At 36.2% G+C, this 18857-nt stretch overlaps 1 protein-coding gene and 1 long non-coding RNA gene across 6 annotated transcripts in view; one reads left to right on the top strand and one right to left on the bottom strand.

Moving 5' to 3' along the window:
• INTU (inturned planar cell polarity protein) overlaps nucleotides 1–18857 on the top strand; it is a 171360-nt gene that overhangs the window by 103364 nt on the left and 49139 nt on the right. For 2 of the 5 annotated variants that reach the window (XM_072937775.1, XM_072937765.1), the window contains exons 1-2: nucleotides 6549–6764; nucleotides 16613–17151. In XM_072937775.1, the coding sequence (XP_072793876.1) occupies nucleotides 6616–6764; nucleotides 16613–17151 (688 nt within the window). In that variant the 5' untranslated portion in view covers nucleotides 6549–6615. Of the gene's footprint in view, nucleotides 1–6533; nucleotides 6765–12700; nucleotides 12785–16612; nucleotides 17152–18857 lie in introns of those variants that run through there. The other 3 variants (XM_006212220.4, XM_072937779.1, XM_072937772.1) reach the window with 3 other exon arrangements.
• Nucleotides 220–6117, bottom strand: LOC140685709 (uncharacterized). Its single transcript, XR_012059063.1, has 2 exons — nucleotides 5355–6117; nucleotides 220–1452 (listed from the first exon to the last, which is right to left on the bottom strand). It is a non-coding gene; the product is annotated as an uncharacterized lncRNA (long non-coding RNA).

Here is an 18857-nt window from a genome sequence, read left to right as displayed (position 1 = left end):
ATCTTATTTTAAAGATAACTCTTCTGAGTATTTTTTTATTTACTTGTGTATCTTCTGTTGTAAATATGGTTTTCAAAATGTGAAGCATTAAATTGCTGTGCTTTTGAAAAAGATACTTCAGCCAAACCAAAATTGAAGCAAAGTTGCAAACTATTCTCTGCATGAAGTATTAGCTTCAAAATACGTCAATACTAAAATAAAAATAGCACAGCAAAAAAATTCAGCTGCCTGCTTTTTAATAAAAAGTTACATGTAGGTTGTCCAAGTCAGGGAAAAGCTTCAGTATTGCATTTCTCAGTTACTTTTACTTAAGTAAATTAACAAATATATGTGTCATCTTGATTTTAAGAAGTACCCAAATAATCATATTAGCACTCAATAGAATTTTGCAAAGATTCTTAAAAAATTTATGCACATGGCTACTCATTCCCTTGGAGTCCTATTTCTGTTGCATAGTACATAGTTGTGGGACTTGGCAAAATTTTGCTTGTCTATATTTTCCTGTTCTTTCTGTAGTATAAAGGGATAATACCCACTTCACAGGGTGGTGATGTGAATTTCAGATGATATTTAAGTGCTCTATAAAACTAAAGTTCTGTTAAATAGGAAGGATTATGTTTACAGGGGTTTTAAAAAAATTAAAAGCAAGCACAAAAAGATAGCTATTCCTAAATGTTCTGAGAAAATTAAGCTAAGTGACTTTTGCCCACAGCCTCAAGGCTAATGTATGGTTCTGGTCCAGGCTAGAGTGCTGGCGTTTTGATACTACCTAAGCCAGCAGAGAAAGTGAGCTAAAGTTGAGTCTCTGAAAATGTTTGATGACCTGAATTTCATACTTTTGTCCACAGCAAAATTAGCATATTTAAAATACTCAAACATGGAAAACTCTCAGAAGGAAGAATATGCCCCGTTAGATAATATTCCTGATGAATAAATAAAATATCCTTTTAAACTCAAAAAGTAAAAACCAAAATAAATAATAAAATCAAAGCTTTTAAGAATATAGCATATATCATACACAGCTCTATTTCTTAAAGTGTAAGGTATTAGATTACAAAGGTTAGCTCATTTGTTTCTTGGCAACACTGCATAGTAGGCAGGGATTATAATTGCTGTCTTCAGAAGAAATTAATTTCCCATATTCTCTTGGTTATTAATGCCAGAATCAGGATGAGAACCTGGCTCCTCTGACTGAGGCATGCATGGGGTATCAGCCATTTTCATAGTCGTTATCAAATTACTGTAGAGTTTGACAATACAGTGATTTTTTTTTTTTAGGTGCTACTGAAGTCACTTAACACTCACTTATAAACTACAGTTTTTGTAAATTTCATGTGTGCTTTTTGTTTCTGCTGTTTTCTTCATCAGCGGATTGTCAGGCATCAACCGTTTCTGCGGCCGGTGTATTTCTGTTTAAGGAGGCCTCCCTCCTTCTGGTTGGCAGCTACCGATCTGAGAACAGTTCACCAAATTCGTTAGAATTTGTAAATGAAAATATAAAATGAGAATAAGTAGGAGTGAATGAATTGGGTTTGGGGTTTAAGCTTTGTGCCATCTACTTTGGCTACTTCTATGTTTACTTCTGGAGTCTCATCTGTATTCCATTATTGTTCAAATGGAGAATGCATGATTTTAGAACAAGTAAATTCCATACATTTTTACAGGTAATTCAATTTTTATGTAGGAAAATGAGAGTTTTCTTTTTATTTAAGAGAGTTTTCAATCATAATGCAATTCCACAAACATAAGATTGCCCAAATGTTATTTTATATTATAGGTCTATCCCAAATTTGAAAAATTCCACATTATGAAGGCTGAATTTTCAAAATGCTATTTTGCTCAATCTACCAAATTATTTTTGATTTAAAAAATGATTGTGGTTGTCAGTATTACCACATAATACATGAATTATTACCACATTCACAATTAAGGTGATATTAATTAGTTCCTAACAAAACTCCATTACATGAATTTTTTACCTTGCAATTAAAAATTTTTAATGGACGTGACCTCCCGTGGCCCTGTTTTCATTGAGTTCTCATTGCTAGCTTATATTACTACTTAGGAAAGAGCTCTTGAACCTGCTAAAGATACTAAATATTTAATTATGTCCTTATCTGTTGTATTTTATGTCAGAATTGTATTGTTGGCCTAATTGAGATGGTAATCAATGGAAATAAGGACCTGATGACTCGTATATATTAAGCTAAACTTATTTGGGCCTCAGAAGATGGCTGGCCATTTGTGTAGTGGAAAATAGAAAATAAGAATATACCCCAGTCTAAATCTTTTAAGTCTTCCTGCAACTGATAATTATGAAACAAAGACGATGCTCTTATAAAGGCCCTGAAAAATGTCATGTCTTCTAGGAGTTTGTCATTTGGTAGCAAAGATAGACACATTCCTAAATAACTTAGATACTGCAGCCTGATAATTAATTATAATAGAACTTTATGGGATGTGTTATGAGGGAAAGGTAGAAAGAGGAATTCTTACTAAGGTAGGAAAAGAGTCTGGGAAGGCTTCTTGGAAAACATACTACTTGAACTGGATCTTAAAGGAAAATGTATTTTGGATAAGTAGCATTCCACAGTGAAAGAACTGTATGAGTAAATGATCTATAGAATAGCTAATTTTTGTTTTGACACTTTACATCTTAAGTATATTATATGCATTAACTCATCGAATTCCAAATAGTCTTGTGAAATAGGTACCCATATCCAAAGTTACAGGTAGGAGAAGTGAAGCTTGGAGAGGTGTTTGCTCAAGATTATATACCATGGGTTCTGGAGCAGGGAGAAGTCTGTCTGCCAGGCTCAAAACCAGGAGGTGGAGTGGGTCCCATCCTCCTTGGGAAATGGTCAGTGGGCCAGTAAATATAAAGCATAGAATCGAGGGAAGGCTATGGGCAGTGTTTCCCGAGTCTGCCTTTAACCTAAGGATCACTTGGGGTAACTTGTTCAAAATGGAGATTCAGGCTCTTCCCCTGGAGATTCTGAGCCTCTTGAAGTGGGGCAGGGCCCTAAATCTGTGTGGTTAACAAGCACATCAGGTAAGACAGTTTGATCAGCAAGTTGGACACATTTAATTAACTTGATTAATGTATAGCAAGAAATAAGGCCTCTAACTCCTAATTGGTGTTCAATTGCTAGTAGAATTGGAAATTTTTTTGAAAGAGTTTGGATTTTATTCTATGTTTAATGGGGTGACATTCAGACTTATGAGCAGGTTATAAAATTATTAGATGTTTACAGAAAAAATGAAATGTTATTTATAGTAAGAAAATGTGGTATTTTGTTAAAATTTAATGTGTCCTTTTTTATTTTACTTCCAATAAGGTGCTTTTAAAATGAGGAAAGGCTAACTTTATTAAAGAGGTGCCTAAAGCATTTTTTAATTTTAGAGTGCATTTTTAGGTAATTTTTAACATTCGAGATTGTCATGAGAATTAAGTATGTATGTTTAAACATGAAACATATTATAATTATTATACTGATTCTGCCTTTTAAAATAATATTGTTTCTCTGATTTTAAAAGTAATACTTTTTTTAATAGAGGTACTGAGGATTGAACCCAGGACCTTGCTCTGCCACTGAGCTATATCCACCTCCCTGTAATACTTTTTTTTTTTTGGACCTCAGTACTGATAGAAATATTTGTTTCTCTTCCTTCCTGGCTCCACTCTTTTGGGGCTTCAGACCCCATTACTTCTTACATCATGTTTAGCTGGCAAGGTTGCCTTCTACCTACCAGAGAAAATATACACCACCACAGGATTACTGCCTCAGCTTCCTGACTGAAACTAGCAAGTCAGCATCTACACCTGCACCCTCCTGTGGGTACTAGCTTTAGGGAAGCGGTGTTGAGCAAGGTCATCTCCCTTCATCTGTTCCCTGGGTGCCATTCCCTCCTGCCACCTCAAGAACCTCCTTTGCCCATTATCCCTTTATGAATTAGTCCCCTGTTCTCCAATTCGAGTGGTATGCAGTCCTCATTACAGGAAAGACTCTTACAGATCTCTAGAGATGACAGACTTGTTAAATTATAATTTTAAATAAACAGGTATAAACTTTGTGCTTTATAGTTCTTACATAAGATAAAAACAATTTTATAAACTAATGCAAATAAACTGTAAAATAAAATTCAATAGCTGGTTTACAACTATAAAAAAGCAAATTTAGAAATTAAAAAAGAAATTTATACAAATAAAACCATAAAACTTAGAATATTCAGATATACATAGTTTAATGTGACAAATGAAACTAAATTGCAGCTTTAAAGTTTAAATATTTGACTGCTACTGCCCAGGTTCTTTTGAGTTCTCCATACATATACCGCTCTGGGCCACTCATCCCCCACTACTCCTCTCTGTTTGGAACATAATATCCCACAATAACAAATTAAGACTGCCTCTAAGAAATTTGCTGTGGCCCTACATGCCCTAGTTTGTTTTCCTTTGGGTATTCCAATGGAACTCTAATTTATCATAATACTATCACTATACGTTATAAATTGACCATTTGTCTTTCAGTCTCTGCTGTCTAACCATACAGTTTCAAGTTGAATCCCCAGCACCCATCCATTGAGATCAGAAAATAATTATACCTTTTTTACCTGCTATAATAAGAACAATTTACCCATGCATTATTCTTTGAAAGCATTTCTATTAACATCATAATACTCATCATACTTTATATATAAAGATGTATTAAACTTTTCCCCTATTGAACATTTGGATTGCTTTCAGCTTTTCACATTTACAAATTTTATCAATTTTTTTTGCATCCCTTATTTTTTTAGAAAAGATCTCTAATAGTTGAATTACTGGGTCCTGAGAAAGAAATATAATCTAGTGGTTAATGACTTAGTTCGATTCTTGGTTGGCTTTGTTGTCTGCTAGCCCCGTGACCATTAAGATGAATAACTTCTCTAAGCTTCAGTTTCCTTATTTCAGTATAGGGATATTTATTTCATATATATTCATATACATATGAACAAGTAATTGGAGCAAAGGCTAAATCTCAATAATGCTAGCTATTATTTTGTACTTACAAAAATATTTAATGTAGGTATTTGTATTTGACAGGTAAAATTTACCTGTTTACACTTCCAATTTAAGTGAAGAGAACACTTCATCAAAGTATAAAATTTTGAGTTAGAAAATCTCAAAACTACAATGAGGTATCACCTCACAGCAGTCAGAAATGCCATCATTCAAAAATCCAAAAATGACAAATGCTGGAGAGGCTGTGGAGAAAGGGGAACCCTCCTACACTGCTGGTGGGAATGCAGTTTGGTGCAGCCACTATGGAAAACAGTGTGGAGATTCCTCAAAAGACTAGGAATAGACTTACCATATGACCCAGGAATCCCACTCCTGGGCTTGTATCCAGAAGGAAATCTACTTCAGGATGACACCTGCACTCCACTGTTCATAGCAGCACTATTTACAATAGCCAAAACATGGAAACAGCCTAAATGTCCATCAACAGGTGACTGGATAAAGAAGAGGTGGTATATTTATACAATGGAATACTACTCAGCCATAAAACCCAACAACATAATGCCATTTGCAGCAACATGGATGCTCCTGGAGAATGTCATTCTAAGTGAAGTAAGCCAGAAAGAGAAAGAAAAATACCATATGAGATCGCTCATATGTGTAATCTAAAAAACAAAAACAAACAAACAAACAAAAACAAAGCATAAATACAGGACAGAAATAGACTCATGGACAGAGAATACAGACTTGTGGTTACCAGTGGGGTAGAGGGTGGGAAGGGATAGACTGGGATTTCAAAATTGTAGAATAGATAAACAAGATTACACTGTATAGCACAGGGAAATATACACAAAATGTTATGATAAATCACAGAGAAAAAAATGTGACAATGAGTGTGTATATGTCCATGAATGACTGAAAAATTGTGCTGAACACTGGAATTTGACACAACATTGTAAAATGATTATAAATCAATAAAAAATGTTAAAAAAAAAAATGAACACGCAGTTGATTTCACAATATTGCCACCAGTTTGAAGCACCCCTCTACGACATCTGCTTGGGAGAACTGTGAAAACGTTTGCAATTACAAAATAAGAAAACCAAAGAAACAATGGCGCGTATTTATATTAACTCCTAGAAGGCATTGCTTAAAACCATGCATTCTATGCACGAATGAAGAGGTTGAGGGTCGTTTCCTTTACCTCGAGGGAAACACAGGCGGAGCGCATCTAAGGTTTTGGACAGCCGTTCCGCGTAGAAACAAAAGTGCACAGCGCGAGGGAAAAAAAAAAGAAAAAACCCAGGGGGATTCCGCCTGTTAATAAATTACGCTGTTCTAAAGGAGTGTGTTTAGGAGTGCGTAACTGGTTTAAGTTTTAGCTACTTCCATTCCGCTCTCCTAGAAATTTAAGTTCATTGGCTCTTTTCAGTCACCTTGGTTCTCTCGGAGACGCTTCCCTGTCTCCCTGGCAACCAGAGCCGCCACCAATTGCAGCTAAGGATTGGTCGTCACGTGGCCGCTACCACTTCCCGAGCGGAGGCAACATGGCGGCCCCGGTAAGCCGCTGCTGCGAGGTTTGAATCACTCCACTTGTGGCTGCTGCATCCCTGATGATGGCTTCTCCCGCGTTATGTGGTTCACGTCAGAACCCAGAGAAGCTCCCTGGAGACCCTTCTTCACAAGAAGAAGATGAGGATTGTGATCTTGAAGATCGGGTCAGCGACTCGGGTTCATACTCCTCTACGAGTACCGATTATGAGTAAGGTTCCCGAAGAGGGACAATTCAATCCATCCCTTCTGTCCCAAGAGTGTACACGTGGGCTGGGGGGTACTTCGAGAGTGTTGGCGTGGTAGGGATTGAGTGTTTGAGGTTCTTTAATAAGTGAGGTTTGTTTGCACCACGTTTCAGTTGTGTGATATTGGGAGCCGAAATAACTGCCATTCTTTGATACTGTAGGTTTTTTGTGGTTCTGAGATGAGGAGGCTCTCTTCTTTGTGGTGGATTCTGTAATATATGAGAGAGTATCTGTTGCAGTGTTCATAAAATTCTGTTCTATCGCAGCATCTTCTTTGGTGTCGTGATCTTTGTGACTTCAACCTCGTTAGTATTTAGAGTGAAGGGAAACCTACCACGTTTTATAAGTCAACTGTTTAAATTATGTGATTTTTTATCCTGTTGTAAAAATGAATAGGTATATAAAATAATATCCGTCCTCGTCTCACCATGGAGAACAACCTCTCAGCATTTTGTGGGGTATTTCTGTTGTATTTTCCTATACATCCACATGATTTCCTTGTTTTATGTCATGATGTAATTTTAAACTACATAAGATCTAAGTGTTATTTTCTACGTTCTTATCCTTAAAAATAATGAAAAAATTAATTTGATTCACAATACCCAATTATACTTCAGTTTTGGAGCAATTTATCCCTTACTGCTATGGATGAAGAACTTTTTAGAAAAGTCAATTAGTGGTAGTTTGAAATGACTAGTGGTGAAATGGTCCTGGTGCCAAACATCAATCAGCAACTGCCATAGTCATTTTTAGGATGACATTTTATGAGTATTTAGGAATAAAAGATATAAGTATTTAATGTATATTTGGGAGTATCAGTTACTTGGCAATTATTTTCAGCCATAGGTAAAATTGTCTTTAAAAGCATGGGGGGAGAACCACCACTAATGACTGCTTAAATATACTCTGGAGGCTTAATGAGGACAGATTATATTCTGGAAGACTTGTACAAATTTGAGGATATTGAATAGTTTGTACAGTCTTCTACTGTAGTCATTTAAAAAGTAATTACAAAATTCATGGCTATCAAGCAAGACTACTAGAAGGGAGAATGGATTATGTGGAACCTTCTTTGGTCAGGCTCTGAGAGGCATAGACAGTGTGAGACTCAGACTCTTGGTTTCTTTCTATCTTAGAATTCCACACTTAGCCCACAGAAAAATCTATAATTTCCCTGTGGTCACACAGCTGAGTGTTGTCAGTGCAGGAATTTAAGAGACTTGATTTCAAATGGGGCACCCTGATTTTGGTGAAGATAAATGAGCTACCCCCGTTTACTAAGAAAGGGGCAAACTGAGGACTTTGTGTTAGACAACTTGTTATCTCAGGGGTGAGTACAGCTCAGTGGCAGAACTTGTGCATGGCATGCACAAGGTTTGGGTTCAATCCCCAGTGCCACCGTTTAAAAAAACACAAAACTTGTTTTTTCAGAGCATCTTGTGATTCAGAATACATGTATATACATATTATATTATAGTTTTTTTTAAATGGTCATTAAACTTACTGTGTCAGTCATTCACTAATCACTACATATTCCATTATCTTTATCTTCCTAATAATAAAAATACAGTAAATCTTTATTGTAAACTGTTTTGCTGCTCTATATTTCTGTCTTCCCAAGATTCAGGTTTTATGACTGTCGCTTCTTGGTCTGTAAGACAGGAGCGTTGACTTGCCGAGCTGGCCGAGTAGGTTTCTGTTCTGTTCTTTCCTTATGATATTTACTTCCCTGAGCTGCAAAGTCACCAATGCAAGTGGTAGCCTTCCCAGCTTGGACAGGACACTGGAACATGTAGATCAAAGGTATAGGGATGTGAACCTAATCTTTCTCATGAAAACTAAGAGATACGAATTGCCCATTGTCTTTCACTGCCCGCATGGAGGTAATTAAGGAAGTTACGCTACTTGTTGGTTCACATAAAGTATCCTGAATTTTCAGTGTTGTAGTTGGTTAATTTTTTGCATATTTTCTCTGGAAATTACCATTGTTTCTTGCATGCTTTGTAACTGATAACCAGTTTGAGCTGCATGTGATTGTCAATATAGAATTAATAAGTGGATTGTTTTTGAGATAAAATTTCTTTAGGCTACATTGTGATGAAGTACTTTCAATAGGTTTGTTTAAGACATGATGTAAGAGGAAATTTTTAGATTAGTACAGTGCATCTTGACCTGGCACATTGGCAATGCCTGAGGAAGCTGCATGTGTTGGATTGAGGGAACCAGTGACTAGTTTCAATATTGAAATAATATAAACCATATGTTTGCTTGCAATAATGCCACATCTCTGCTTTGCTTTACAATATTCAACTCATTGAAGCAACATCGATTAGTTCATGTTGGCCAGAATTATCAATCTTATGGCTTAGATATAATTTTTAAAATTGAAGTATAGTTGATTTACAATATTGTGTTAACTTCGAGTGTACAGCAAGGTGATTTAGTTTTATATATATATATTCTATTATTTTCCATTAGGATTTTGGATTTTTTTTGTTGTTAGCTTTAAAACCTTGACTGTTGAAGAGAAAAAGGGATACTTTTAAAAGAGGATTTAGCTGTAAGAAGCTAAGGAACTTCCTTCTTAGAAGACTGGAGGAAAATGGAAATATGTCCTTTAAATTTTTTCAGGAATTTATTAACACCTTTATTGCAGTATAATTGAAATACACTAAACTGTACATATTTAAAGTGTACAGTTCACTAAGCTGCCGTGTATTCATCTGTCAAGATAATAAACATATCCATTTAATCCCAAAGTGTCCCCATGTGCCTCCCTAATATTACTCATGCCTTACAACCACTTATTTGCTTTCTGTCATGATAGATGAGTTTGTATTTTCTAGAATTTTATAAAAAATCGAATCAGTATGGACTCTTTTTTGTCTGACCTCTTTTACTCAGCATAATTATTTTGAGATTCATTCATGCTATTGCCTATATGTAGTTCATCCCTTTTTATTTCTGAATAGGATATCATTGTGCTGATATATCAAAATTTGTCTTTTTGGGGGGTTTCAATGTAGAAATGTACTACGTGAAGAATCAAAATATTTCATTCAAAGTCATGATTCAGTATATTAATATACCATTTAGTATATTTCCCTTTTCTCTGCTACTCTGAACCCTGACTTCTTTTCTCTTTTAATTTTCTTTTATGAACTTATACAAATTAAAAAGTCAAATAGTATATAACTAGGTTTATGATGAGAAATGGTAATTCTCTGCTAGCATCTCTCTGTACTCCCAGCTCAGTGTGTTTGAGAATTCATTATCTGCCTTGTTTCTCCCCTAGTGTTGCCCATCTCTTCTTCTGACATCACTCTCTTCTTACTCAGGTCTTCAAATATAGTAAGTCTCCAGTCCTTTTGACTTCCTCTTCTGATGTCCACTCCCCTGACTGTTTCCCCCTTCTCAGGGATACTGCCTTACTCAGAGGGCTTGCCTCCCCCTTACACCAGTAGAGTAGCCTCCACACTGGCCTGGGTGCCTCTGATTTCTCCCATCCTCAGTCTTTCTTCCATACAACTGCCAGAGTTTGTTTTCTAAAACACAGGTCTAAAACATTTTTTTCTAAAAGAACCTACTTGAAAAAGATATAATGTGGCAATTCGGATCAGAAATAGAATTAAACACAGGCTTGCCTATTTCCAACAAAGCTAACTACAATGAAGCAGATAGCCACATGCTTAACCAGGTCATCCTTGTGATCAGGAGAAGGCTGAGATTAAAAAACTAGCAACTGATATTTCATTTTTGATCTCTGGTGACTGTATTGGTCGAAGAATTCAATCCCCTTCAATTACAATGGAATGTCTTTATAAGATAGCCTGAAATAACTTTTGAAAATGAGACTGATTCTGTTAGCACATTTGCAAATCAAAATAATTTTTTCAACAGATTATTATGAGAGGCATCCTGGTGCAGTGTAATGAGTACTGGATTAAGAGGAAGGGTCAGACAACCTGCGCTCTATTCTTCCCTCCCGCTAACCATGTGGCCTTAGATGTGTCGCATAATTTCTGTGAGCATTTCATATATTAAAATGAGGATAAAAATACTCATTCAGTTCTGAGTTTTGCTGATTGAGAGAATGTTTGCTTAAATCTTAGGAACAGGAAAATCATGAGCATGTAGTTGATGACACGGGATTGACAGGAAGACAAAGATGTTAAAAGTGACGTGTATTTATTTGATTTGAAAGAGGGTTAATCCAAAGTGAATTTCATTTTCTCTATTTTTTCCAGCTTATATTGAAATATAATTGACAAATAAAAGTTGTACATGCAATTTGATATATGCGTACAGTAGTAGATTCTCCAAGAGGAATGTAAATATCCTTTTACAAGTTTATTTTGCTTGCCTGAAAGTGTTAACATTTTAATGTCATCAAGACTTCTCTTGTTTTGAGGGACTCAGAATTAGAGGAACTCTTGGTTATAACGTACCATTGTATAAGATGTCTCTAAGTAACACGTTTTCACATCTTTGTCAGAGGCTTCACTACTTTCTCCATCTTCAGGATGGAGACAGCTATATTCTGAGGGGCCGTGGAGGTAAAGAGAAAACTAAAGTCTGAGTATGTAAATGTTTCTACCTCTTTGGAAATGGAATCTTTGTATAGATGACCTAGGAAAGATACACTTTTCTTTAACATGAAAACTGTCTTCCTGGTACTGGGAAGCTTTATGAGCCTTCATATGTTTTGAGTTTTATTTCAAAATTTAAAATATTAGGGTAATTGTGTCAGGGCAGTGGAACTGCTCTGTATGATACTATTGTGGTGCATTTGTCCAAACCCATAGATTGTATACAGAGCAAACCATAATGTAAATTTTGGGTTTGGGATGATAATGATGTGTCCAATATAGGTCCATTGATTGTAACAAATATACCACCCTGGTGGGAGATGTTGATAATGGAGGAGGCTGTATATGTGGTATATGGGAAATCTATCTTCCCTTCAATTTTGCTGTGAACCTAAAACTGATCTTTTTTAAAAAAAGCCTAGTAAATCATTTTTCTAGTCAAAAGCTTGATGGCTTTCCAAATAAACTCCAGATTCCTTAGGATGCTTTTTAATAGCTCCTTTAGACCTATCCCTAGCCTTTCTGATCTCATCTTTGATGGTCTTTTTTTAAGCCACCAGTATTCCTACTTGTCTCACCTCTGGATGCTGTTTTAAAAACAGCCTAGACTGAATGGCTTATAAACAATAGAAATTTATTTTTTTTTCAGGAGGCTGGAAGTCCAAGATCAGAGTACCAGCATAGTCAGGTTCTGGTGAGGTCTCTCTTCCAGGTTACAGGCTATAAGTTCTCATTATATTCTCACATAGCAGAGAGGAGAAGCAAGTTCCTTGTGACACTTATAAGGGCACTAATCCCATTCGTAAGGGTTCCACCCTTGTGATGTCATCTAATTCTAATTACTTCCCAAGGGCCCCACCTCCTAATACCATCACATTGGGTGCTAGTGTTTCAACATATAAATTCTGGGGGAACATAAACATTCAGTGTATAACATTGCTACACTGAAATGTCCATTCTCATTCCTACCATGTTCTTGCACACCTACATTTATATGTACTTTGTTCTCTTTGTTTAAAACACCTTTTCTTCCTAGCTCTACTTGTCACAGTCATTCAAGGTCCCATTTAAAGTGCCACCTTCTCCTAGAACCTTATTTGATTCCTCTTAGACTTAATCTCTCCAAACTCCCCCCTTCTATAGCAGTTTTTATTCCTCACTTTTGGAACTTGCATTTCACCAAGGTGATGAGCTCTCTGTCCACCTGACATCTTTAAAAGCACAATAAATCCCTATCTGAAAATGATTTGCTGGTCTGTGATTTCAGTTCTACCAAGGTTAGACTGTATCCTTAACTGTGAAGTGTAGCCATGCCCCGTTTAGCTGGAGGACTGGGGTAGGGGACAGGCTCATTAGCATAATTCCAGTGGAGATGTGAAAATTTATTTCATGCGGTGAGTACGCAGTCAGTAGTTCACTGGCTGATCCCTTCCTATTCTCTGACATGGTTCACGTTTGTCCCAGTGGGGACTGTAGCTCGTCCAGAAGGAGCATCATCTGCCCATCCCAGGTTCCCCACCTCCTCAAGCTGCTGTAACAGCTGGCATAGGCTTGAACTATTAAAATCATGGTTTTCTTTTATAAAATAATCAAAAGACTTCAGGAATGAAAATTAGATATTGCTGGTGAACAGAGCACAGAAGTGAAAACACAAAAAAAGCATTAGACAGATCAGTACTTACTAAAGGAGCCCTAGTTAGAATCCTTGATAATCTGTCATGCTGTTTTTATTGTGCATGTTTTTTCTCTGTGCCTAGAATTGTCCTGCTGTATTTATTAGCACTATGCAACTGGGTAACTACATGTGTTGGCTACTTTGGTAAACCACATAGTGCTTTCCCCACTAAGAAGGGGGAAAAATGTATAATGTAACAGGTAGTAGCAGTAGTAGCAAAAGTCTCTTTTCCTTAAGGAAATGTACCATGAGGGCTGGCTATTTCGTAATGTTTTTCTTATGGTGGCCAAGGAAATCTTGATACTATTTCATTTGATGAAAAATGCTGACATTAATAAAACTAAGATCTGAGATATTTGATAACTTAGAAGAAGAAAAAAGATTTAGTGAAAAAAAAAAACAAAGATTTAGTATCAATATAGAATTCTTGAATACATCAGTAATTGAGAAACTTACCAGTATTATTTGAAGTTCATTTTCTTTAATATATTTATGTCACAGCTTATGTAAGAGAACTTGAACTTGCTTATTTGCAAATTAGCAAGTTTTTCTTTGGGAAGAAGGACTCTACTCATCTTTACTGCATCAGTTAGGGCCTTGAAACCAATTAAAGTGCCGTTAGACTTTGAGGGTAGACTATAAGTAAATAGTTATTCCTGTTTAGAACAAAGTACAATAAACAACTTGTAAGAATCTCATTGAAAGACATTTACACAATGACAACTTTGCAGCTTGTACTGTAGGACCTCAGAAAAGAAATGAATATTTATATTAATATTGATTAATGTGACTCATGTATTACAGAAATCTGAATTAAAACTGCTAGATTTAATTCATTTAAAAATATAAACCTTTTATTTTGGAATAAGTTTAGATTTACAGAAAAGTTGCAAAGATAATGCAGAGAGTTCCTGTATATCCTTCACCCAGTTTTCCCCAGATGTTAACATCTTACACAAATACAGTGCACTAATGAAAACTAAGGAATTCATATTAGTACAGTACCATCAACAAAACTCCAGACGTTTCTCAGATTTCACCATTCCTCTACTTATGTCCTGTTTCTGTTCTAGGATCTAGTCCAGGATATCATATTGCATTTAGTCTCCTCTGGTCTGTGACAGTTTCTCAGTCCTTCCTTGTTTTTCATAACCTCAGTCACTTGGCTAAGATGGTATCTGCCAGGTTTCTTCACTGTGAAGCTGCTATTTTTCACTTTACATACTGTTCTTTGGAAGCACGTCGCTAAGTCCAGTCCACACTAAACAGGAGGAAAGATTACGCTCCATCTCCTGGAGTGGGGAGAATCTACATATAGTATTAATTTCATTATTAATGAATACTTGCCATGAGAAGTTGGGATTTTTGTTTTATTGTTGTTTTAATAAACTCCCTTCATTCTAATAGAACTTATTTCAGAATGCAGTCTTTCCAACTCTGTTAAACTTTCTGACACATTGATCAGTTGTGCTCTTGATGTTTATCTAAATAGGAATTAATCACCTGTAGTAGGGATAAGGAATCCTCCTGGGAATTCTGAACTGTGGCTTTGAAGGCAGCATCTCCTTTTGGTTCTTAGGTCACCGGCACTTAGCTTGGAACCTAGCAAATAGAGGTCACTGGAGAAATCTTCCTTTATTGCCACGGGTTGGAAAAATTCAGAAGTATAAGAGCTGTGTCTCATAAAGGTGTAAGTTTCTCCACAGTTCTGACTCTGCAGGGTGAGAGGAAGGGACCTGTCATTTATTTGGCATTTACCTTGCCAGGCACATTGTTTTATTTGCTGTTGATAACAGCCCTGTGAGGTAGCTATAATCCATTTTCTAGATGAGGAAAACAAAAACTTAAAAAAGTGAAGTCTCAATAGAACAGAGTTTGAACCAAGGTCTGTGACTTCTCAAGTTCATTTCCTTTTTATTATATGGTTTGCCGCCTTTTACAGACTCCCACATTCATTTATTTGTCTTTATTCCTATCTCTTATCTCCCTTCTTTTAATTTCTTCCTCTTTTTTTAAAAAAGATTTCTTCCACTTAAAGTGAAATATTTTTAAATCTAGAGGTTAAGAAAATGGGTCTCTTTCATTGCTGGTGGAAATGTGAGTTGGTATAGTCTTTGGGTAAAGATATATATATATATATGTATCTTTATTAAATACTGATTTCTGCAGGTACAGATAGGTATGGTCAAAACAATTGATACATGATGAATCATCCACAGGAATCGATGCTAAAAGTGCCTAAAATGATGCCACACACTGGGAATCAGCAAGTGCCTAAGAAATGCTAGTTTTGATATCTGGGAATAGTTATTTTTTTAACCATTTATAGAGAGTTGAAAATTCTTATATATTATTTTATTTATATAAATATTATCACCCACGGACCAGGGCAGTGGTTAGTTTCAGATTGACTGATAGAACAGTGCGTTTCTGGGGGTGTTAATTTTCACATTTTGGCTTTTAAGTTAAAAGAACCAGAGTTGCTCACAAACACTGCAGAAAACTGAAAATGTCTTCTGACTGAATGATTAGAACACAAATTATACCCTTTCATGCCAGGATATTACAGCTCATGTTTCTGAAAAATCTCTCTCTACATGTTAGTTTTTCCACTGTGACCAATTTTGCTCTAAAGAATAGCAGCTTGAAAGGTAAGCTGTTCATAGCATTTAACAGGCTAGAGTTTGTAGTTAGGTTTGTTACCTTAAGATGAGTATTTTTGTTTTTTAATACTGTTTCAATCATTTTTTTACTTGAAGTATAGTCAGTTTACAATGTATGTTTCAATCATTTTAATAGCAATATTTTTGTTTTTTTCAATGGCCTGCTTCCCAGTTAAAACTTTTTACAATCATATGATGAATTATGTAATATGTAGTTTACTCTTCCTACCACAATTATTCATTAAAAGGAATTTTATGGAAATAATAGGCTACAGTAGTGATTACTATTAACTGTGATTATAAACTAGTTGTTTTCAGCAAAGGTTTTAGTTCATGGTGAGTTAATGCTTTTTTTTTTTTTGAAAATTTATTGTATACACAAAGTCTCTTAATGCTGGTAGACTTTAGTTTTTGTTTTAACATGTCAGCCATGCTGAATAATTATGGAAAGAGGATGTTTTTCTGTACAGTTTCTGAATGTCTTATGTCTCTGGATATAATTGCATAATCAACTACTAATGTAAATTATTGTCCAGTGAAATTGTCTAAAGTGAACAATAATCACACAGGGGCTAAATTAGATTTAAAAACAAAACAGAACCTTAGATTCTAGCAGGGGGCCATTTCTCTTTTTTTATTTGTTTTCTTTTCTATCTGTATGCCATCTTGATCCCTTCTCCAACCTCCGTTCTTCAAGGCTGTATAGAAAATAATGTTGATGCTTACAATACGTTAGAAACAGTAAGGAGACTTTGAAATAATCAAAGAATTTTCGCCCTTCCCATATCCATGTTCCCCATACTCCCACACCTCCTGCTGGAAAGACATAACTGTTTTTCTTATGTTTGACTGCTATTTAGATTATCTTTTCTCTTTTTTTATAGTGACCTTGAGCCTGAATGGCTGGACAGTGTTCAGAAAAATGGAGAGCTGTTTTATCTGGAGTTGAGTGAGGGTGAGGAAGAAGGCCTCCTTCCTGAGACACCTACTGTGAACCATGTCAGGTTCAGTGAAAATGAGATTATTATTGAAGAAGATGATTACAAAGAAGGAAAAAAATATGAACCCAAACTCAAGCGGTTCACTAAGATTTTAAAAAGTAAAAAACTTTTACCCAAGCGCAATAATAAAAAAAATAGCAATGACAGTGGACCAGTATCCATCCTAAAGCATCAGTCCAATCAGAAAACAGGAGTTGTCGTCCAACAGCGGTACAAAGACGTGAATGTTTATGTAAACCCTAAAAAGCTAACCATCACCAAAGCCAAAGAGCAACTCAAGCTTCTGGAAGTCCTAGTTGGGATTATCCATCAGACCAAGTGGAGCTGGAGAAGAACTGGAAAGCATGGCGGTGGAGAGAGGCTCGTGGTCCATGGCCTGCTGCCAGGAGGCTCTGCTATGAAGAGTGGTCAGATATTAATCGGTAAGTAAGTGCTGCTGGTGAGCATTAGTCCTTGTTTGGGGGGATTAATGACTGATGATGCCTCGTGAGGAAAGTGATCAAAACAGAAATATACCCAGACTCTCAACAAATTAAGGACTACTTTACATTTGGGACAACAGTGTAATTGTAAGGATGGTGTACTACAAGGTACAGTGTTCTTAAGACAAACACTTTAGTGTGTTGAATATACGTGTGTGCCTCGTTTAGGCCAGGGAACAGCTTAAGTAATTTTTGAGATTTTATATAATTTTGTTTCATCTTGGTTGTACTTGCTGACAAGAAAAAGAAAATGAGTTGATTGTGACAAGAAAAAGAAAATAAGTTGACAGTGATAATTTAGGTTTGAATGACGTATATTCAATAACATGATATAAAAATATGTAATTTATGAATAAAAATACTTTAAAATTGTATGTTTGCACTTGAGTACACTAAGTTTTTGGAGTGGTTTTAAACTATTTCCTTTGGCATATTTAGCAACAGTGGTGTTGTACATAAATTTCCTCTTAAGGGTGTTTGTCATAAAATATCTCACCAATTTTGAGGGGAAAATAATAAATTCACAAGTTACTTTGAATATATGTTAAGATGAGCATTTTGTGTTGCTGATACATTTTAAGCTGTTGGATATGTTTGAGTTAGTAGCAACTTTAGTACTTAAAGATAGATTAGTCAAAGATGAGAATATATTACTAATGAAACTTAAAGGTATTAACAGTTCTCAAAGCTGGCAGTCTCAAGTTGACCCAGCCTAAAACATTTTGATAAAAACTTTTATAGATACTTTAGAAGCATTTAAAAATATTTCTTACTTTAAGTCCAAATTTTGTTTGTTTATTGATTCAACAAATAATTTTTTGAGCATCCACGAAGTACCAGGAATACAAAGATGACTCTGATGATCCAGTTTCTTCTCTTAAGGAGCTCATACAATGGTGGAAAAGGTGGGTCAGAAATCAGCGGTTTCCCACAGTGTGATAAGTGCTGTGATAGGGGTTTGCAAGGAGGAATCCTGCAGGAAGGGCATCCGTGCAAAGTGTGTGCTCCAAACGGTTGCAACAAGATCCCACATTCTCTCCTTACAATGTAATGTTGATACTCCTCCCAGGCAGAGTTATGGTCTATGTGTCTCTGTGTCCCTCCCCCAACCGCTGCCTTGAGTCTGGGTGGGCTTGTGACTACAGCTTAAGTGGTTCTGTGTGACTGAAGTGAGCTCATAAAAAGTGGTGCAGCTCCTGCCTGTCACCATGCCGGCAGGAAGGCCTGGCCACGTGACGAGGCCATGAGTAGTGATCTGGCCGAGACCCCAGCCTCCCTGCAGCAAAGGCCACCAGACATGAGTGAAGACGCCTTCCAGGTAAATCCAGCCCCAACCACCGTTTGGCTGTGACTGCAAGACGAGCCCTGAGTGAGAACCTCAGCTGAGCCCTGTCAACCCCAGAACTGGGGGAGAGAATAAACGGTTGTTGTTTGTTTGTTTTCTTTTTTTTTATAATTGAGATATAATTAACATAACATTTGCTTAGTTTCAGGTATACAACATAATGATTTTACATTGTGTATATAGCGACATCGTCATCACAGTAGGTCTAGTTAACATCCATCTCCACACATGGCTACGAACGATGGTTGTTTTAAGCTGCTGAGCTTTTTGGGAGATTGATTGTGCAGCAGTGGATACCTGC

This window comes from Vicugna pacos, chromosome 2 (genome assembly GCF_048564905.1).
Source record: "Vicugna pacos chromosome 2, VicPac4, whole genome shotgun sequence".
Taxonomy (NCBI): domain Eukaryota; kingdom Metazoa; phylum Chordata; class Mammalia; order Artiodactyla; family Camelidae; genus Vicugna; species Vicugna pacos.
The sequence above is the reverse complement of the archived record's forward strand: the minus strand, read 5'-3'. Positions and strand labels throughout refer to the sequence as shown.